Source organism: Mirounga leonina, unplaced genomic scaffold (assembly GCF_011800145.1).
Source record: "Mirounga leonina isolate KUSES-001 unplaced genomic scaffold, KU_Mleo_1.0 Mir_170, whole genome shotgun sequence".
Classification (NCBI taxonomy): Eukaryota; Metazoa; Chordata; class Mammalia; order Carnivora; family Phocidae; genus Mirounga; species Mirounga leonina.
The window spans coordinates 19,555,594-19,577,594 of record NW_023270433.1 but is presented as its reverse complement, the minus strand read 5'-3'; the positions used below and the strand labels follow the sequence as shown (position 1 = coordinate 19,577,594).

Below are 22,001 nucleotides of genomic sequence, written 5' to 3'. Positions count from 1 at the left end.
CCGGGCGCCCCCCCCCGCGCGCCCCCGCCCCCCCGGCCTGAGCGGGGCGGGCGGAGGAGGGAGCGGCGGCGGCGGCGGCGGCGGCAGCAGCGGCGGCGGCGGCATTGTGCGCGCACCAGCAGCCCGGCCCGGGAGGAGCAGGACGCGCCGGGGCCGCCTCCTCCCGCACGGACCCATGAACCAGCCGGGCGGCGCGGCGGCTCCGCAGGTACGACGGGGGGCCGGGGGCATGCACCGCGCGGGGGACCCCGGGGGGCCGGGGCCCGGGGCGCTGCGCCACTTCATTGCAAGATTTGCAAAATGCAAAGTGCCTGGGCACGTTTGCGGGCTTTTTGTGGGCGCAAACCGGGGGGTCGGGGTCTGGGGAGCCCCCCCGGGCGCCGCGGGGCGTGAGGAGGCTGGGGGTGACGCGGGGGTCTCTTCGGGCCCCCACCCAGCGCCCCCTCCAGCCCCGGGCTCGGACCGGAGCCCAGAAAACAAAGCGGCGAGAGAACAGAGCAGCCATTTCAGTTTGGACAATTCACATTTTGCAAAAATGCAACCCCTTCCAGCTCTCCCCCCCTCCCCCCCAAATTTGCAATTTCTTCCTGACCCCCTCTGCGCTCGGGGGTCCCTGATGACCCCCCGGGAGGTCTTTCCCCTCTGGCCCCCCATCTTTGCAACAATCTTTTTTTTTTTTAGGCCATATTTCCCTTTCTCAATTTTTTTTTCTAATTTTTCTTCAAACGGTAGTTTTTTCCCATTAAAACGACGCCACCTAGAGGATACTATTTTGTAAATAAAAAAAGAAATTAAAATTGAAAAGAAATATTTTTTATTTCTTATTTTTTCAAAAGTTTGCACTATAAGGCAGTGGAAGGGGAAAGGATTCTTTTTTTTTCTTTTTTGGGGTGAAAATTTTCACTTTGATCTTTCTGGGAGCATGGAGACAATTTTTATTTCTGAAGCCAAATCCAGATAATATGTAAATGAAAATTAAGCTGGAATTTGAATGAATTCAGTTTTTGAGGGGGAGAAAGCAGAAAGCCTCCTAAAACCGAAGTCAATTTGGCTTCCTAACTCATTTTAGTTTGACAAAAAAACTAATTGGAATGAGGAAAGGAGGGAAATTGTTGAGTTTAGAGAAAACTGGGAGAATTGGCTTTATGAAGCCATTAGAAATTGTACTTCATTGTAATTTGGAACTTGTTTAGCCCAGTGGGCAGAAAAGACTAATTTTGCCATTTGGCAATATTTAAAGTTTTTCTGTTTTCAAGAGGGAAGGATTTAAAAGAGAAAATAGATCCTAAAATGTTGGCTTTGGACACACCCAAAAATTGTAGTTTTTTTTTTTTTTCCAATTTTGCATTTACATTTTACTGCATTTAAATCCCAAGGTTCTAAAGAAAAACAGAAACTGGAAAAGTTAGAGTGAAATCCTGTGTTTTTTTCCTGCATTTGTTGGGTTTTGTGTTGTTTTTTTTGTTTTTTTGTTTTTTGTTTTGATGGGATAATTAAGACTATTTTCTGATTTTGTTTCCTGAAAGGTCTAGGCATTTCTTTTTTTGTTGTTGTTTTATCTAGAAAATGTCAGGAACCTTTTTTGAGCAATATTCAGTGAAAAAATGTAAATTCATTACATTATACAAATTGAGTAGCCCACAGATTTGTAGGAGAGACCGCCATTAAAATAAGATATGCATAATTAACATTATTATGAAAAAACTAACAGTGGATTCACAGAAGCTCATTTTTTATGACATGCAACTGAATCAGTTGATAAAGACAAGGGTTGAAGAATCCTTGGTAGGAGAGAATTTTCCGTTCTCTGTGCTTGCTTACTCTTCCAATTTGAAAAATTTATTATTTTTTAAGAAATCCAGATTGGTTTTAGGCCTTTTTGATTGTGATGTGGGGTTGATAGTTCATTAGCATTTGGTATTTTTCACAAATTTGATTACTTTGAAAGGGGAAAAGAAAATCCATTCGCTTTGATCATTTTGGGGGGGTCTGTGATTAAAAAAAAAACACAAATTTTACTGACTTAAGAAGGAAAGATAAAAGAAGGGAGGACAGAGAGGAGATGAAAATTTTGATTCTTACCCATCTTCTCTAGTGGAACACTTAAGTTTGCTGAAAAAATGGGGTAAAACACCAATTTGGCTGATTCTAGCATCAAAATTTAATTTTTTTAAAAGGAAGAGAAAATGAAAATAGACACAAAAGCCAGCCCCAAAGGTACTTGCCTTTGGAACATAAAAGCACAAATGCAAACAGGATTTGATGTAGTTTTTTGGCCTTAATATGAAATCAAATGAAGGTGAAAACAAAAATTTTTTTTTAGAGGACAAATATTGACTGAATTGAAATTTAGCAGATGAAAATAAGGTAGCCACCCAAAGTTGAAGGGTTATTTGTGATGAATTAGTATCTGGTTGAACTTGCTGGAGATTTTGAACCAAAAAAAAAAAAAAAAGTTTTAATTTTTCTGTTCAGAGGAGGGGGGAATATTGTTAGCATTGGCAGGGTGGGATCTTGGTGGAACCTTGCGTGGGGGTTATGGTGGGTCACACAGGGCTAGGACGGGAAACCCTGTGTCCCTTTCGCTGGCTACCAGCTGGTCTTGGCAAAAATGGTGGCCCCAGTTCGTGGATTCCCACCTCATTTTGTGGGGATTCAAATTTGAGGGGATGCGAAATCTGTGAAATATATTTGATGGTGGCAGAGGTTCGACATTTCCCATCATCACCATTGCATTTGGGAGATTTTATTTTTTTAGTAACGACATCCTTCAGGGCTGACCGGCCATATTCTGACATATTTGGAATGAGTTTTTTTTTTTTTTTAAGTAGCATAATTGAAAAAAAAAAATTTTTTTTTCTGTTGAATTATTTAGGCCGATGCCTAGGACGGTCAAAGAATTTGTAATTTCCAAGGGCTCTGGAGGCCTCATGAGACAGTAGGACTGAGTTTAGCAAGTGATGGAGGGGAGCTCTGCCCTGGGTTGGGGAGGGGTAGGTGGGCCCCCCTACTGGGCATCTGAGAAAAAGTCAGGGTTGTAGATCACAGGTTATTTCTGGTGCAAGGAATGACAAATATTGCAGCACGTCCCTTTGTGTGTCCTGGGTCTCCTGACACACAACTCAGATTCCTTCAATTCCATTCTGTGAAATTTTGTTGTGTTGTCTGGTTTCAAGGGGACCCCCGTGAGGAATTGAAAATCATTTCTGTTTTGTAGACTTGTTTTTTCCTTTTATAAAAAAAAAAAAAATTGGTTATCCTGATCATGTTTGTTGTAAAGGAAATAGAGGTGCGTGATGGTACTGTTGGGGGCGGGGTCAGTTCTCTTTTGTTTCTATTGGCGTCTCCCAGGACTGAGATCTGACCTAGGCCTTGGCCTCTCTCACCTATTTTAGATGGAAGTGTGACCAGAAATGGATATATGAGCTCATTTTTATTAACCTATGTCTGTTCACCAAACTGTCTTATAATATTGGGCAAAAAAATCTGGCGAATTGGACTCGAGGGGTGGTAATTTGATGATGGGCTGAGTTATTTTGGTGAAAGATCATTTATACTGTTTTACAGTAGAGACTCTTATTACTTAATGTTTTGCTTTTCTGCCTAAGGAGATTTTTTTTTTTTTTTCTAATAAGGTTTGAAATTTCAAGGGCCTGCTTTACAGCTTGACTTTGGACCAAACTAGGAAAAAGGGTTTGCTTATACTTTCAGCCCTGCACAGAGGTGAACTTGAACAAGGGCTCTTGCTTTTGCAGAAGAAAAGCAACAAAGATGGCTGGTCAGCATAAGGCTGACCTCTCCCTGGTTCTAGAAAATAAACAGCCAGTGGTTTGTTTCATTTGAGAAACAGAGTTTAAAAACTCCTCCATTGTCACATACAGTGTCTCCTCCCCCTCCCCCCCCAACTTTTGACTCTGCTCTTGGCATACTGCTACCTCTGACCTCAGAATCCTCATGTCTTCTCCTTGGTGGGGTGATAAGAACTTCCCCTGCCGTGTTTTAATGGATGTATATGCTGACTTTCCGTGGTCGTGGTGAAAATTTAAATTTTTTCCATGCTCTTGTTAATGTTTGGGGTCAGTAGTGTCTCCTCCCTGGTGATGTAAAGTGAAGTGGCCTTGTGGGTCCACAGGAGCCCTAGTTCACCCAAGGTCTTGCTGTATGACCTTGGACAAATCACTTTTTCCTTCTGAGCCTCAGTTTTTGAGAGCTTTGGATCAGAACAAGGATAATAATAGATAGGTTTCATCCCTGATTCTGACTTCAAGTGATTGGCTGTAGCTGCCTGGAGCACTGCGTTGAGAAGGATTCTGAGGTCCCATCTGGATGCCTGGGTTCTGGAGAGAGAGAGGGGTGCCGTGTGCATCACAGAGCAAGGACTGCACCTCTTATTGGCCATACCCAGGGCTAGGTCGCGGATCGTGACCCACTGTAAAATCAATTTCGTGGCTCATGGTCAGCGTAAAAAAAGAACGGAATGGAACATAAAAGGACACCAAAGGGCAGAGGCATAGCACAGTATGGAAGGTAAGTGTTGTCTCACGAAACTTCTGTTTTATTTCCGTGTGCCGATCCGTGTGCACGATAAATGTAATTCCTACCGTTAAAGGAGTTGGCAAGGTAGTGGACTGATGACCACCTTGATGTGCTGCAGATACCCTGCACTTTCCCAGTTCGACTTTTCTTTTCTCACTTGTTATCCCAGTTGACTTTGACGTGAACCCTGTGGAGTAGGTGTCCTGTGCCACATGGTTTTTTTCCCCTGGCTGAGCCTGCCTTTCGGGCCACTGGGAAGAAGTCTCAGCTGCCTGGCGGTTGGGCACACACCCCAGCTTGTTGGCTTTGGAGAAGCCTGGAACGACAGGTGCTAGAGGGAAGGCAGCATCTCTGCCGCCTTCTCTTGCCGGAAAGGAGATTTTTTAAGGAACCTGGAATACCCGTCTTGGTGGGAGAGTGAGCAGCCACACTTACTTTTTCTTCCTCACTTTTACTTCAAATTGCCGTAGGAGTTTTTCTGGAGTTAGAGCCTTTGTGTTTGTGCTGTATTTAAATTTTAATTGGACTCTGTGTCTATATTTTGATGTATGCGCTTCCTAAAAACTCCCGAGTTGCTCTGTCTCCTCATCTGTTACGTGTTTCAGACCGGCACTGTCCCATGGAAATAGAAATTTGAGTCACACATGTGAGCCATACACACAATGTTAAGCTTTCTGGTGACACCTAAAGAAAGTAAAAAGAAACAGGTGGATTTAATTTTAATAATATGATTATTTAACCCAGTATATCCACAGCATACCATCCTTTCAGTATCTCATTCATATAAAGAATTGTTAGCATGATATTTTGTAGTCTTTCTTTGGGAGCTATTAAGTCTTTTCTGACCAGCCACATTTCACGTGCTCAGTAGCCACATGTGGCTTGTGGCTTCTGTCTTGGACAGCACAGGGCGAGACCAGTGTTCCATCTAGTTGTTACGGGGTGGCCTCGGGACTCGGGAGGTTAGTGACACATCTTTCAAAGCTCTTGGTTTTTTTTTTTTTAAAGATTTTTTTTAAATTTATTTATTTGAGAGAGAGAGACAGAGAGAGAGCATGAGAGGGGGGAGGGTCGGGAGGGTCAGAGGGAGAAGCAGAGTCCCCGCCGAGCAGGGAGCCCAATGCGGGACTCGATCCCGGGACCCCAGGATCATGACCTGAGCCGAAGGCAGTCGCTTAACCAACTGAGCCACCCAGGCGCCCCTCAGAGCTCTTGGTTTTGTTGGTGGGCCTTCCTTCCTGAGTCCTAGATGCTCTGTGGTGGTGCAGCCTGTAGTGAAGAGTTCTACTGTTTAGCCTCTTCTGGCTGAAGTGGTCCACATCTTGTATTTGTCCCAGAGCAGTCTTCTGCCAGGATCAGGCCAGAGCACTTCAGTTAAACATGACAGATGATGGCTAGAAACCCCAGGATGATGTGTCTCGGCATGCGTGCCCTTGAAGTTGAGAAGTACAGGTGCAGGGGGTGGGTTTTAAGTAAAGTATGGCCTAAAGAAGGATGAAGATGTCGGAAGACAGCAGGTGGGAAGGACCAGCATTGGGATCTGAGAGGAAGGAGGACGTTGCGGGGAGAGATGGTCTGTCAGTGGGATCCGTGTCTGAACTGACCATGGGACCACCCAAGAATCCCCCCTGGATGGGCCTCAGGGCCTTAGGTCGGAAGCATAGACAATTTCTTTTTTTTTTTCTTTTTCTTTTTTTTTTTAAGATTTTATTTATTTGACAGAGAGCGTGAGAGGGAACACAAGCAGGGGGAGCGGGAAGGAGAAGCAGGCTTCCCGCGGAGCAGGGAGCCCGATGTGGGGCTTGATCCCAGGACCCTGGGATCATGACCTGAGCTGAAGGCAGACGCTTAACGGCTGAGCCACCCAGGCGCCCTTGGAAACATAGACAATTTCTGACCTCTGCCCAGTTGGTGAAATGGAAAGCGGGATTTGAGGTCAAGCAGACCAGAGTTTGGAATCCTACCCCATGGCATGGTTAGCTTTGTGTTACTTTGGGAGAGACACTCCTGGTTTTGGAGGTACAGCCTCTGTATTGGGAAAAAGGGGGGTAATCATCCTGACCCTGATGGGTTGATTTACGATTAAATGAAGCAGCACGTGGGAAAAGACCCAGCCAGTCCTTGGAAGATGGTTCTTAGAAGGCGGTCATCACATGTTAGTTACCTCTTGACCCAGTGGCTGGCGAGTCTCTGTTGGGGGATATCAAGTCGCAGTGACCACAGTTTTGATAGTTCTGGAAACCTGGGGGCTTATCTTTAATAAGATGAAGTTAGGTAACAACAGAAACTGTCCACTTTTTTGGTTGTTGCTCTAAAAACAGACCAGGATGAGACGTCTCCTGGACCTTACGCATCTTGTCAAAGTGTTCCTAATGCTTTCATTCCAGGGATGCTCTAGCTCCTCTGAATATTTCTGGATTTGTTGCAAAGCCTGTGGCACAGTCTTTAAAAGGGATAAATCTTAATCCTGGGCGAACTGTGTACCTTCGAGCTTCTGTTCCCCCTGGGCCTCCTGTCTTTAGGGCCCTTCCCCTTATTCATCTCTGCTTGGAGGAGCCAGAACAGCCCCCTCAAGACCCCGTGCATGCCCTGTTCTGTGCAGCCCCCCACACCGGCCCAGGTGGACTTCATCTGTGCCCCCCCTGCAGTACTTCCCAGATACTGTGGGCCCACAGATGAGAGTTGCTTGTTTGCATTTCTCTCTCTCCAGCCAGCTTGTGAGTTCCTTGAGGGCAGAGAGCATGGGTTATTCATTTTAGGGTCTGGCACAGAGCAGCAGCTCAATAAATATTTGATGACTTAATTTGATTTTTGGGAATAGCTCAGATCAGTCAGATTTGAGTCTAGTGAAGAGTCGGTGACCAATTTGGGTTTGGCCATTTGGTCAGAAGCACTGTTTTACTAGGGAGCCCTAAGCACCTTTTTTTTTTAGAGCTGGAGTAATCAATCAGAGGGGACTCCCTGAATGGGGATAACACTCCTTTGAATTTTACACATCTTGGGGAGTTTTAAAAGGAGTTTCCCACCCCCTTCACTCACTCCTCTTGTATAAACAATTTCTTTAAAATGGATGAGGGGCCAGGTAGGGTCATCATCCAGATGGCTAATTGGCAGGTATAGCGAATGGTCTCAGCATTTCTAAGGAGGTGGAAATGGGGAAAACCTTGAGGTACTAGGTACTGTGTTTGCTTTGGGAGCTGGTTGTCTTGGTCATGGGCCCAGGAACGGGGCATCGGGGGGCTTTCTGCAGAACACCTGCAACACCTTAACGTAGCAGCTAAATGTGTGATTCCATGTTCAATCAGACCCCATCTTTGGTCGGATTGTGGTTTGCATTATGCCAAAGATTCATGGAAAATCTATAGGAGAAAATTGAGAACATTCTGTTTATTTGCTTAATTTTTTTTTCTGTAAGCTTTATAAAACACTGTCACTTTTCACACTTCGGGCCCAGCCCAGCAAGTGAGCACAGGATCCCAGTCTGAGGGAGGCCGTATTTCCTCGATGGTCATGTTCCAACATATTCATATTTCTTTTTTTTTTTTTTTAAAGATTTTATTTATTTATTTGAGAGAGAGAGAATGAGAGACAGAGAGCATGAGAGGGAGGAGGGTCAGAGGGAGAAGCAGACTCCCCGCCGAGCAGGGAGCCCGATGTGGGACCCGATCCCGGGACTCCAGGATCATGACCTGAGCCGAAGGCAGTCGCTTAACCAACTGAGCCACCCAGGCGCCCCATATTCATATTTCTGAAATTAGGATGTGTCTTACAATAGATGTTTCCTGTTAGTACATTCCCTCTTATTTTCTTCTCCACCAAAAGCTGTTACAGAACCCATGGTGTGTTTAACAGTTGAAGGCATCTTGGAATTGAGGTAGGGTGTCATGTTCCTGGTGGGGTGGGATGTGACATGAGGGACTTCCAGTTCTGCTCTTGTTTACCTCACTTAGCTCTGGGCGTGGCTTCTCCACTCGTGCAGTGAGGACAGGACTTGGCCTTGGGGAGAAGCATCTGGAACTTTGAATTAGTACCCCTTTCCTTCCATGTCTTTGGGTGGGTTTCATAACTTTGCTGTGCCCCTTCTCTGAAAGGTGTAAGAAGCCCGTGGGGGAGGGGAGGTTTAGTGTCCTGTCCATGGTGGAATACCAGTTTGACATTTCCAGGGTAGAACAAACAGGTCGAAGTTGAAGGGATAAGGCTTGGCTTCCCTCTCTGCTCCGCTGCTTTATTGATCTCTGCCGGAGTTCTTGATTTCCCTGCACTTTGATTTCCTTATGTGTAAAGTGGGGATGATGGGGATGAGAGGGATGGATGATACCCTCAGGACTGGGTTCTTGTAAAAAGTTGTGAGGGAGAGTGAGAAGAAAGCTTTGTAAAGGGCAGGGTGCTTTTCACTTGCAACATGTTATTTGTACAACGTCTAGTCCAGGGCTGGTAAATAAGTAATATATACATACTGCTGCCCCTTATTTTCGAGCCTGTGGCAGACATTGCTAATCGACATGAAGCCGGTTTGTCATTCCTGATCTAGTTACACACACACACACACACACACACGCACGCACGCACGTGCGCGCGAAGAGATGCAGTTCTTGCCCAAAACCTCAGTGACTAGGCCGAGGTGGAACTTGAAGTCTCATATTTCCTAACTCCTCAACCAATGCTTTTCCTATTACTTGCACATACGCTGTGTCAAAAGAAATTAAAGTTAATTTGGTCTTGAGAAATAGTGAGAGGATTCTGGCTCCTCCCTTCCCTCCCTGTTATAATTAGATACCCTTGGGGTTGTCATCAAAGCAGGGCTGGGTGACCTGCTTCTTTGCCTGATCCCAGAGTGATCAGATTTCAAAGGGGGAGTTGCTGGTGCCTGGGCCACTGGGTTGGGCAGTGTCCCTCACTCACTCATGTAGTATAGATGACATGGCTGAGGGGCAAGGCAGGCCCTCGGTTCCTGGGCCATAACCTGGGTTTGCGACACATTTGCTGTTTGCACGCTTTGAATACCACAGATGAGTTTCTCAGCCCCCAGAATCCCAGTTTCTGCATCTGGGAAATGGCTTGGAAATTGTCCTTCATAAGAATCAAATGAGGGGATGTATTTGAAAATGCTTATTCATTTATTTTATTTTTTTTTAAATACTTTATTTATTTGAGACAGAGAGCATGAGAGAGAGCTGGGTGAGAGGCAGAGGGAGAAGCAGACTCCCCGCTGAGCAGGGAGCCCGATGCGGGACTCGATCCCAGGACCCTGGGACCATGACCTGAGCCGAAGGCAGACGCTTCACCGACTGAGCCACCCAGGCACCCTTATTTATTCATTCATTCATTTATTTTGAAAATGCTTTTTAGACCGGAAGCCCTACATAGGTGTTATTTTTTTACACATGGATTTTTCTAACTAGCACTGGTCACTAATTGTAAGTGCCCTGTTGGGAGATTATGTAAACTCGAAGTCACAGATGGGTGCCCACGAGGTGAGTTGGTCCCTTTGCTTGTTTCATTTTATATGCCAGCCGAAGGTTTAAAGGGTTTGGGGTTTGTAGGCCTTGGGTGGGTCTGTACTTTCCCTGTCCAGTCAGTTCCCACGTTTCAATCACATATGTGACCTGCTGGGCGCTGAGCCTCTGTTTGTTTATCCAATAAGTGGGAGAACAGTCCACTCGTATATCCCTGACGGGCTTCCTGCAAGCATCATGTGAGTTAATGGATTCAAAAGTGCTTCATAAACAGCGAAGAGCTGGAGAAACATGTTGGTGACAACTCCTTTCTTTTCTTAAAAAGGAAAGGAGGGAGGCCGAGGTGAGGATGGTATTGAGTCCACAGAAAAATGATAAAAATAATTTGGCTGACACAGCAGAAGGAGGCTTCCTATATAAGCTAAAGAGAATAAATGGAGTCAGGTGATACTTGGCGCCCCGGCCAGCTATAGAAAACCTGGGAAAACCCGCTTCCTACTGAAGTGAGCTCTGTGTCAGGGATGGAATCTTTGATTCCCTGGGGCCAGCCCTAGTCCTGGGGGAACTGGGGGACCCAGGGGTGGGGGAGGAAACCCCCATGGGTGGAAATGAGTCCTGCAAAGTGGAGGAGGCCTGGGAGTGTCCCTGGGCAAGCCCCTGGCTGGTGGTTTGCTAGCGTTCAGTCAGAGCTGTTTTGGCTAGCTCGCTGGATATGTTATTGTCTGAGACAGCATGCCCCAGGGGCTAGCCATTCTGTCACTCAGGTTTGAGCCTCCACTGGACAAATTCCCACCAGCCCCAACATTTTTGTAGTGAATTAAGGATGGGAATTTTTATCAGGTGAAATTTTGCAGAGAGTTTGCGTTTTGCTTTATTTTGGGCTCAGAGTTTTGTGAGCTAAGTGGACATAGCCAGGGCACTTAGAATACCCAGAGAGAATAGATACATTTTTGGATGCTGGAGATTTTGTTTTTTTAAATTTCATCAACTGGGAAAAATAACTAAGAATTTAAGTGTGTTTATGTGCGCGTTTCTTGTGCTGTATGCTGGAAAAGCAGAAGGTGAAACTGATCTGAAAGAAAACTGAAGCTGGCCTGGAAGGAGGCCCCTGGGGCAGGAATTGGAATTTGTTGTAAGGCTAGTCATCTTTTTGGATCTGGGCAGTCTAGAGCTAGAAGGTCTGTAGAGATGCCTGTGCTGTTCAGTGTGTATTGGTAACCACTGGCCGTGGCTTTCGAGCAGTTGAAGTATGGCTCGCTGGAAATGTAAAATCCACACCGGACTTTGAAGGCTTCGTAGGAAAAAAAGATTGTAAAGGATTTCAGTAATAATAATAAAAAAAAAAAATACTCATTACAAGTTAAAATCATAGCCTTTTATATATTGGGTTAAACAAAATAATTATTGGGGCGCCTGGGTGGCTCAGTTGGTTAAGCGACTGCCTTCGGCTCAGGTCATGATCCTGGAGTCCCCGGATCGAGTCCCGCATCGGGCTTCCTGCTCGGCAGGGAGTCTGCTTCTCCCTCTGGCCCTCCCCTCTCTCATGTGCTCTCTCTCATTCTCTCTCTCTCAAATAAATAAAGAAAATCTTTAAAAAAACAATAACAACAAAAAAACACAAAATAATTATTAAAATTAATTTCGCTTTTTTTTTTTTTTAGAACAATGTGGCTACTAGAAAATTTGAAATTACCTATATGGCTTTTATTATATTTCTGTTGGACAATGCTGGTCTAAAGATCCACTCCCCCCAGAGAGGGAGCGTGGCTTTCCCAGGGTCACACAGCAGCTTGCTTCATCAGATCACTAGTGAAGAATTCAAGATTCAGAGCTTGGGATTGAGAAGAAGGCTGATGTGGTTAAATGGAGGGAATTTATGAGAGAGAGAAAGAGATTGGTAATTTAGGAAGAAAAAATTAAACTATTTTCCACTTTGCTTATTCATTCCCCTAAACACTAATTAAACACTTTGGAAGAAAGTAAATCTAACAAGACAAGCAAAAACAAATCTAAAAGATTACCCCCGGCAATCTCTCCGCTTGCCAAAAAATTCCAGTCTATTTAGTCTTTGGGGTTTAACCAGGGTTTATGAATCAGAGTGTAGTTCAGGGCTGGTTTGGGCATAGAAACCTGGGTCACATTAGGGGCTATGGATTTAGGGTCCTGAGTGGCCACAGGCCATTCTCTTGAGTGCTAAGTCATGTTTGCTCTATGTACAGATTTGGGAAGTAAAGCTTCTGGAAGACCCAGAGGGCACACTGCTGCAGAGGACAGAGCTGGTAGGGTGGGGAGGTCATCTAGCTCCCCTGATCTCCAGCCTGGTCTGGGTGGGCTCAGCTAGCCCCAGTGGGGTCAGGGGGGTGTGCGGCGTAGGGGGTGGGCAGGGAGGGCTAGACTTGAACACAGGTCTCAAACTCTGTAGCCTAGTTCTCTTGCTGTTAGTGTTTTGAAAGGAGTTTGAGCCACGTGTTGGAAATTCCACCTTACAAACTTGTTTTGCTCAGGATCTGTTTCTATCGAAAGGCTGAAGTTGAGCATTCTTACTTATCTCACTTGATCTTTACAAAATAGAATTTTTCTGCCTTGAAGTACAGTAATCATTGCACATTTGCCAAGTGCTTCTTATATGCCAGGTGCTGGACTTACCATTTAACATCTATTATCTCAGTTAATACAGTCACCCTGGAGAGTAAGGGTATTTATTTATTTATTTTTAATATGAGGGGGTTGAGAATCAGGGGTGAAAGGCTACACAGCTGGTAAGGGTAGTTGGCTTCACATTCAGATGATTGCCAGAGACGAGGCTCACAGATAGCCTTTTTTAAAATTTTTTATTATTTTATTATTATTTTTTAAGATTTTATTTATTTATTTGAGACAGAATGAGAGAGACAGAGAGCACATGAGAGGGGGGAGGGTCAGAGGGAGAAGCAGACTCCCCGCCCAGCAGGGAGCCCGATGCGGGACTCGATCCCGGGACTCCAGGATCATGACCTGAGCCGAAGGCAGTCGCTTAACCAACTGAGCCACCCAGGCGTCCACAGATAGCCTTTTGAGCTGCAGAGTCTTACCATTCACCCTTACAGTTGAGGAGGTTACTTGACCAAGTTGTGGCATTGGTGATTGGCTAGGACTTGAACCCAGCTCCCTCGGATGCCCTCCCCTTTGCTGTGGGGCTGAACTGGACCCCGGTGTCTCAGGAACTTGCCCTCCCCGTTCCGTGGGGCCTGGATCTGGGCCTCCCAGGCCCCCATTCCCCAGCTCCCTGCGCTCCTCGGCGGGCCAGTGGCTTGTGTGTTTCATGAGCACAGTGCCTTTAATACTGCGTTTGAAAACAGTTGCAGAAGGTTTGCTGTAATTAATTACATTTGACATACTTGGAACCGGGGCCTCCTGGATTCAGGATGCAAATTTATGCCCAGACAGATGTAAGGTATGCTTGGAGCCAAGAGCTCTGGCACGTCCTAGCCAGGGCCTGCGGTGATGCTGGCTGTCCTGATGGGACTCCTGTCACTGGCAGTAAGCAGTGGAGGCGGGACTCAAACTCAGGGATACCTGGAGCCCACAGGCTGTTGGAGGAGAAATAACTCTGGGCTTCAGGGTGGGAACCATAGTCTCTAGTCTGAGCCCTGCTTCTAACTCAGCCGGAGTCTGGGGTAATTTCTTTCTCTCTTTGAGCCTCAGTTTTCCCTCTTACACAGTCAGGGCTTGGACTAGTTGCTCAGAAAGCATGTTCTCTTAGTTTGTTCAGGGGCAGGAGGGCAGTTAATCCAAGTCAGAGCTTGGAGGGCTGGTGTTTGGAAGTATAAACAGCAGAAGTGAGAAAGGCATGGAATAGGAAGGTAAGCAGGAGGCTGTTGGAACAGACAAGAGAAGTGTGCCAGACTTGAAATTGAGCATAAGATGTTACTGATATCCAGGGCTCCCAATAGAGCGGTCATGCATTCAACCTCAGACTCCTCTTACCATCTTTATTAGATACTTATTGCTGTGTAACAAGTCACCTCAAAACTTAGTGGCTTAACACAACACTACTTACTGTCTCCCATGGTTTTGTGGGTCAGGAATTTGGGAGTAGCTCAGTTGGTTGGTCTGGTTTAGGGTCTCTCTGTGATTGTGGTCATGCAGTGGCCAGGGTCATCTTAAAGTCTTCTTCACTCTCATGTCTAGTGCCAGGGTTTGAAAGACTTGAACACTTGGAGTTCCTTGGGCATCCATCCGTCCATCTGTCCGTCCATCCATCCATCCATCCATCCATCCATCTCATGGGGTCTTTCCAGCATGGAGGCTTCATACATGGCCTGACTTCTATATGGTAACTTCAGTCTCCCAAGGCACATGTCCCAACAGAGATAGAGCCAAGCAGACCCAGTGTCTCCTTTTATGATTTAGTGTCAGAAGTCATGTAGCATAACTTCTACCTCAATCTACGGGTTGAGGCAGTTACAGAAATATGCCCCATTTCAAGAGGAGAGACATAAGCCCCACCTCTCCATGGAGTTGCAGCAACATCACATTGAACGTGTAGGAGGGGGATGTATATTGGTGTGGTCATCTTTGGAAAATACAAGCTTCCATACCGTCTGTCTACCCATCAGTCCCTCTGTCTAGCTATTCATCTCTCCATCCTTCTCTACCCACCCACCCATTCACCCGTATAATCTTTCTGTCCTTCAGATGTGTGTCCTTCTTATGACTATCTGTTCATCCATCCATCTACCCCATTCAAATCACCTGACACATTTTGAGTACCTAATATGGGCCAGATACAGCTAGGGTGCTTTCACTGATGAGCTCAAAGGGGAGAATGAAGCTAATAATTATTGAGAACTTTCTCAGTATTAGTTTCTTTATTCCCCAAATAACTCCATGACATAGAATTTCATCATGTCTGTTTTACAGGTGAGGAAACGGGGCACAGCGAAGCCAAGTAACTTGCCCAGGGTCATTCAGGTAATTAGTGCCAGAGGCAGAATTCGAACTCAGGACTCAGCAGTTCACATGGCCCCCGGCTGACTCCATTCTGGTTTGTTTTAAGTGTGAGATGGCTGTACAAGATCTTGCTTTTATTTTTCTTCCAAGTGAAAATATGTTCTTTTCCCCCCAATTATAAAAATAATACATTCATTACAAGAACTTTAAAGCAGTACAGAAAAAATACGATTGTTCCTTAAAAAAAAAATGACCCCAAATCCTACCACCTAGAGACAACCACTGTTCACATTTGATCAACATTATTTAAGTTATCTCTCCGCATATTTAAATATATATGATTACAGTTTTATTCAAATGGGATTATATTCTACATGCTGTTCAGCGTCTGCTTTCTTTTTTCTTTTTGAACTCCTGGATATCTTTCTGCATCAGTAAATAGAGATCTTCATTATTATTTTATTGACTACATTGTATTTCTACTGTATGTATGTCCCTGAACTCGGTGCCCTATTGGATTTTGGTTATTTCTAATCTCTTCACATGCAGGGTTTCTTGCTTGTGTGGTCATCTCTTTATCATCACTCCCTAAGAGGCCGATTGCTAAATCATATAATACTCGCATCCTGCAGGTGATAGCGATTTACCTTTCTACGAAGAGATTGGGAGTGCTCATCTTATACATCCAATACAAATGGCCATCACCTTGTATTGCCACTGTTTTTAATCGTTGAGGTCTTGATGGGCAAACTAATGAGGTTGAACATTGCCTGGTATACTTTTATTAGCCACTTGCATTTCTTCTGAATTGCCTGTTCAAGTGTTTTGCCTATTTTTCTCTTGGGGTGTTTATCTTTTCCTTAATTTTTTTTGTAAAGCTCTTTGGATTTTAGAGATACTGACTCTTTGCTATTCAGATTCCAAGTATTTCTTTTCTTAGGCTTTTTTTTTTAAGTGCAGTTTAGACGTGGTTGAATAAAATGTTTACTTTTAAAAAAATTAATTAATTTGACAGAGAGAGAGAGACCGAGAGCGTGCGCACGCCTGTACAAGCAGGGGGAGCAGCAGAGGGAGAGGGAGAAGCAGGCTCCATGCTGAACAGAGAGCCTGATGCGGGGCTTGATCCCAGGACCCTGGTATTATGACCTGAGCCGAAGGCAGACACTGAGCCACCCAGGCACCCACCCCTAAAATGTTTACTTTTAAAATGCTTCCATTTTTGTGTTTTGGATTCTGACTATAGTTTTTTTGGTGTCACAGTTGAAAAGACTTGCCCACATTAAGAATTTATAGCAAAAAGGCAGCCTACAAAGTGGAAGAAAATATTTGCAAGTCATGTATCTGAGAAAGGGTTAGTTTCCAGAATATATAAAGAATCCCCTACAGTTTGACAACAAAAAACCGAATAACCTGATTTTTAAAAAAATGGGCAGAGGACTTGAACATTTTCCCAGAGAAGATCATACAGATGGCCAACAAGCATATGGAAATATACTCAACATCACTGATCATTTGAGAAATGCAATTTAAAACCGCAGTGAGCTGTCACCTCACACCCATTAGGATAGTCACTGTAAAAAGAAAAAAAACCAAAGTAAGTGTTGGGTGTGGAAAATTTGGAACCCTGTGTACTGTTGGTGCAGCTGCGATGGAAAACAGTATGGTGGTTTCTCAAAAAATTAAAAATGGGATTATCATACGATCTGGCAGTCCTGCTTCTGGGTATCTATCCAAAAGAATTCAAAGCAGGATCTCAGATAATTATACACCCATGTTGATTGCAGTGGTATTTACAATAGTCAAGAGGTGGAAGTAACCCATATGTTCGTTGATGGGTGAGTGGATAAGCAAAATGTGGTCTGTACACAAAATGGAATATTATTCAGCCTTAAAAAAGGAAATCCTATCACATGATAAAATATGGCTAAACCTTGAAGACACCGTGCTAAGTGAGATCAGCCAATCACAAGAAGACAAATACTGTGTGATTCCACTCAAATGAGACATCGAAAGTAGTCGGAACTCATAGAAACAGAAAGTAGAATCGTGGTTTCCAGAGGAAGGGGGAAATGGGGAGTTGTTGTTCAATGGGTATAGAGTTTCAGTTTTGCAAGATGAGAAAGTTCTAGAGATCTGCTGCACAGCTCTGTGAATATACTTAGCACTCCTGAACTGTACACTTAACAATAGCTAAGGTGGGGGGAGAAAAACCAAAGTTGAACATTTATGTTACCTCACAAATCAGTTTGTTTTCTAGGAATGTACACAGAAGAAATAGCTGTGTTTGTGTACCATGGGAGATGTACATGAGTGCTCGTAATTGTTTATAAGGTTCAATACCTGGCAACAAAAAAAAGAAGTTAAAAAACATTCATCCTTATTTCTTCTATTATTTTATACAGCTAGTTTTCTTACATTTACATTGTTTATCTATTTGGAATATATTTGCTTTAGAGGAGGGGCATAGAGATCAGGCTCTTCCCCCCCCCCCCCAAACGGCTAGCTTCTTGCTCTAACACCAGTAACTGAATAATTCATCTTTTCCTCCTGGTTTTGAAATGTCATCTTTACCTTATATTAAATTTACATGTACTTGGGTCTCTTTCTGGACTCTGATATTCCCTGGGTGTACAGGTATAACACTGTTTTTTTTTTAAAGATTTTATTTATTTATTTGACAGAGAGAGACACAGCAAGAGAGGGAACACAAGCAGGGGGAGTGGGAGAGGGAGAAGCAGGCTCCCTGCAGAGCAGGGAGCCCGATGTAGGACTTGATCCCAGGACCCTGGGATCATGACCTGAGCCGAAGGCAGTCGCTCAACCGACTGAGCCACCCAGGCGCCCCATGTATAACACTGTTTTAATTTGGCCACTTTTAGATAAGCTTGAGCATGAGAATCGTATCTTAAGAACTGACCTGTAAAGTAGCATGTACGTTGCCATGCGTGTTACCAGGTTGGGGCTGCTTTCTGGCGGGCTTTTTCATGGGGCTGACTCTCTCCATTATCCAGACTGGCCCAAGTGCCACTGTAGATGCAGAAAACGAAGTTCAGTGAGGTGAGAGAACTTGCTGTAGGTTGTAGCTCATTGGTGCTCTCGTTCACCACGTCTGGGAAGTGGCGGAGCAGAGACTGGAGCCTGAGTCCGACTTCTGAGTCTGTGGAGTTCCTTTAAGAACACGCTGGCTCTCTCGGATGCCCGGATCTCTCTCCCTGGGGACCATACGTGCTCTGGCACAGAGGGGGGCTAATAGATGCTTGCTAAAGTGCATGGGAAGCAGTCGTCACGGCTTCTTCAAAACAGATATTCCTGAGCAGATTACTCCCTGGTTGCAGTTAGATATATGCTAATATTTGTTTTAATCAGTTAATTTTTATTTATTTATTTATTTATTTATTTTTTAAAGATTTTATTTATTTATTTGAGACAGAGAGAATGAGAGACAGAGAGCATGAGAGGGAGGAGGGGCAGAGGGAGAAGCATACTCCCTGCTGAGCAGGGAGCCTGATGTGGGACTTGATCCCGGGACTCCAGGATCATGACCTGAGCCGAAGGCAGTCGCTTAACCAACTGAGCCACCCAGGTGCCCCTTAATCAGTTAATTTTTAAATAATTAAAGTAACCTAATGATATTACAGAGAAATCAGAAAATAAGGAAATGAAAAGACTATGTTAAATAAATCCCAGCCCTCTTACAGTCACTATTAAAATTTCGGTGTATTTCCGTCCAGTTATTTTATAAGCATATTTTTATTTATTTGAATCATAAATGTATTAGTTTTGCCTCCTGCCTTTTCCTTCCCCCATCTTTACTTTGTCTTCCTAATTGTCATTTTTTTTAAAAGATTTCTTATTTTATTTATTTGACAGAGAGAGACACAGCGAGAGAGGGAACACAAGCAGAGGGAGTGGGAGAGGGAGAAGCAGGCTCCCCGCAGAGCAAGGAGTCCGATGCGGGACTCGATCCCAGGACTCCGGGATCATGACCTGAGCTGAAGGCAGACACTTACCCAACTGAGCCACCCAGGCGCCCCCTAATTGTCATTTTTAAAGACTGCATACTGTTCACAGAAAAGAGTGAACATGGCTTATTTAACCCATATTCTATTGTTGCACATTTAGATTGGGTCTGGTATTTCTCTTATCAAGTTCCACTGTAATGAACAATTTCATAAGTAAGATACTCTGATATTTTAAAGCCCTCTCCTTTGGATATATTCCCGAAGATAGATTACTAGGTCAAGGGTAGTTATTAGTTTGACATATTTCCGTATATCCTGCCCCTTTTGGACCAATAATTGGTAGTAGGCTTTGGGAAACTCTGTTGATTTGGAAAAGAAATCTAGTAAATTCTTTTTTTTTTTTCTTTTTAAGATTTTATTTATTTATTTGATAGAGACACAGTGAGAGAGGGAACACAAGCAGGGGGAGTGGGAGAGGGAGAAGTAGGCTTCCCGCTGAGCAGGGAGCCAGATGCGGGGCTCGATCCTAGGACCCTGAGGTCATGACCTGAGCCGAAGGCAGATGCTTAATGACTGAGCCACCCAGGTGCCCTGAAATTACTATACTTCTATATATTATTTTTCTGTTATGAAATTGTTCATTACAGTGGAACTTTATAAGAGAAAAACTAGACCCAATCTAAATGTGCAACATTTACTAAAAAAAAGTTTCACTGACTTTATTATTATGAGTGGGGTTCATGTTCAATGAGGAAACCTAGAATATATATGCACAAAAGAAAAGACTTTATAATTGCATACCCCTTCAAGATGAGCTCTGTTAGTTTCATGTCTGTTCTTACGTTATTTACTTACACGAGTATTAATTTTTCAGTAAATTATTTTTAATCTCATTTTACTAGCCAGAATTCTCTAATAACTAGTTATTCCGCATTTATGCTGGTAAACCATTTTTGGATGATGATCCTTCCTCTTTTAAGATCTTAAATACCTTTTGAATTTATTTAGCCTTTAAATATTTGTCCTTATTATGGGTGACGACCCTTGATAGGTGCCAAGGTGATAAATCAATATGGATTCTGTTCATAGCCATATATAATGTGCTATAGAAAGTGTTCAGTGTTCTAAGACTAGTTGCTGAGGGTGTTTCGTGGAGGGAAAGATGAATCCTGGTAAAGATAATCCAGGGCAACTTACTGGAGGAAGTGGTATTTGAGTGTGGCTTTGAAGGACAGATAGGATTTGAGGGTCTGAAGATTGGTCTGTGGGAGGAAAGGGAGGGAGCAGAGCATTCTGGGCCAATGAAATAATATGCATCATCAAAGAAAGAGAACTTTGGTGATTTTTTTAGCGTTGTGTATTTATTACTATAAATTTAATTCTTTCAAAGCTGGTGAGTCATAAAATTCTGCCCAAATGTGATTATCCTTTATGTGGCCCACCAGAATGTTCAGTTAATCAGGACTCTTGTCTCTGAGGGGGTGCGGGTCGGTGGGGGGTTTATAGGGGAAAGATAGCAGGTAGGGAAAGTTCAATCTTTGGTAATCTGGCCTCAGGTCAGAACAGTGTTCTCATTCTGTAAAGTGCTTTTGCAGATACGGTCTCACTCCTGCCTCCTGGTATCCAGACAGAACTGACCTCTGCAGGGCCTGTGCCCTGCTGGGCAGCAGCAAATCATACTTTCATGACTGACCCACTGGAAGAAATGCATTTTATATCAGCATCTTATTGATGCCCGTGGGCTCATCTAAGTACAGCAAAAGCAAGCAACTGATATTTACACTTAACCACTTGCAACTCATTCGGATACTTTTTAATTCTCTCTTTTGTTAAAAAAATGCTGGCTGTGACTCATTAAATTGATTTCAAGACCCAACAATGGGTCTTCCAGGTGCTCCTGCCAGGACCTCCCAGGTGTCCTGAGCAGGTGGAACCTAGAGCCCCTTTACCCCTCCTGTCCAGCAGGTCAGGAACAGATCAGAAATGTCCTGCCTGCCTGGCTTCCCCATCCTCAGGATGAATACTGATCTTTGTAACTTCCCATTGAAGATAATGAGTGCATGAAGCAGGCAGCTGGGGAGCTCCTGGATGGGCGAACTGAACTGGGAGATGGGCTTGGAGTGGCTTCCCACAAGTGACTAGACGTCTCGGGTTTCCAAGGAGTCCCAGGGAAGAAAACCATTAGTGGAGATGATCTTGGAGAGGCATAGGGTTATGGTCTTTTTTTTTTTCTCTTTTGCATGTACTAAGTTTTCTTCGTGGAACACGAACCTCTTTCATAATAACAAAGTGAGTAAAAAAAAAAAAAAAAACACACCAAACAAACCACTTTTTAAAGAGTTTACTATATTTTCCAAATCAATAGAAGTTCCCAGATCTTACTACCAGTAATCTCTCTTTGGGATTATATCCAAAGGAGAGGATTTTAAAATACCAAAATATTTTATATATGAAGATGTTCTTTACAGTGTAGTTTTACCAAAGCCCAGTACGAGGTCTGGCAGGAGTGTGCAGGGTGGGTCTGAGCACTGTGGCGCATGATGGCCCCAGGAAAAACAGTCATTATTAGATTGCTGCTCTGAGATGCAGGGCAGCCAAGTGGCTAAAGTTGTCCCCTTGGTAGCCAGACTTCCGGGATGCAAGACCCGCAGGCTGCATGACTCTGGGCAAATTACTCAGCCTCTCTCTGCATCAGAATGGGTTAATAGTAAAAGCACTAGCTCTGCGCTTGACACATAGTAAGTCCTATATAAGGGTTCACTGGCCGGTTGCAGCTGAATGCTTTTTTTTTTTCCCCTTGCACAGAATGTGGAAACTGTGTAGGCTCGTTAGTCCTATGTCTGAGTCCGTTTGGGGTGTAGGAGGATAGAGAACGTGGAAGGACTGGGGCTGGATGCAAGAGGCCTCCTGTTGATGGTTCTGCCCCTTAATCAGGCCTGGGCTGAGTTTGGGGTGTCATTTTCCCTAATGGAAACACTGTTGTTAGAATATAAGATAATGAGCTACTTCTGCTCTGCCTTGCAAAATTGTCATGAGGATAAAAATTTATTCACCCGTAAAATGAAGGGATTGGACTTTAGAGATGATGGAGGGGATTCCTTATGAATTCCAGCTA

At 44.2% G+C, this 22,001-nt stretch overlaps 1 protein-coding gene across 3 annotated transcripts in view; it reads left to right on the top strand.

Annotated features, from left to right (window-relative positions):
* The first annotated feature begins 141 nt into the window (after window positions 1–141).
* ZNF618 (zinc finger protein 618) overlaps window positions 142–22,001 on the top strand; it is a 179,832-nt gene continuing 157,972 nt past the window's right edge. For all 3 annotated transcript variants that reach the window (XM_035015994.1, XM_035015993.1, XM_035015992.1), the window contains exon 1: window positions 142–208. In XM_035015994.1, coding sequence (XP_034871885.1) covers window positions 176–208 — 33 coding nt within the window. In that variant the 5' untranslated portion in view covers window positions 142–175. The remainder of the gene's footprint in view (window positions 209–22,001) is intronic.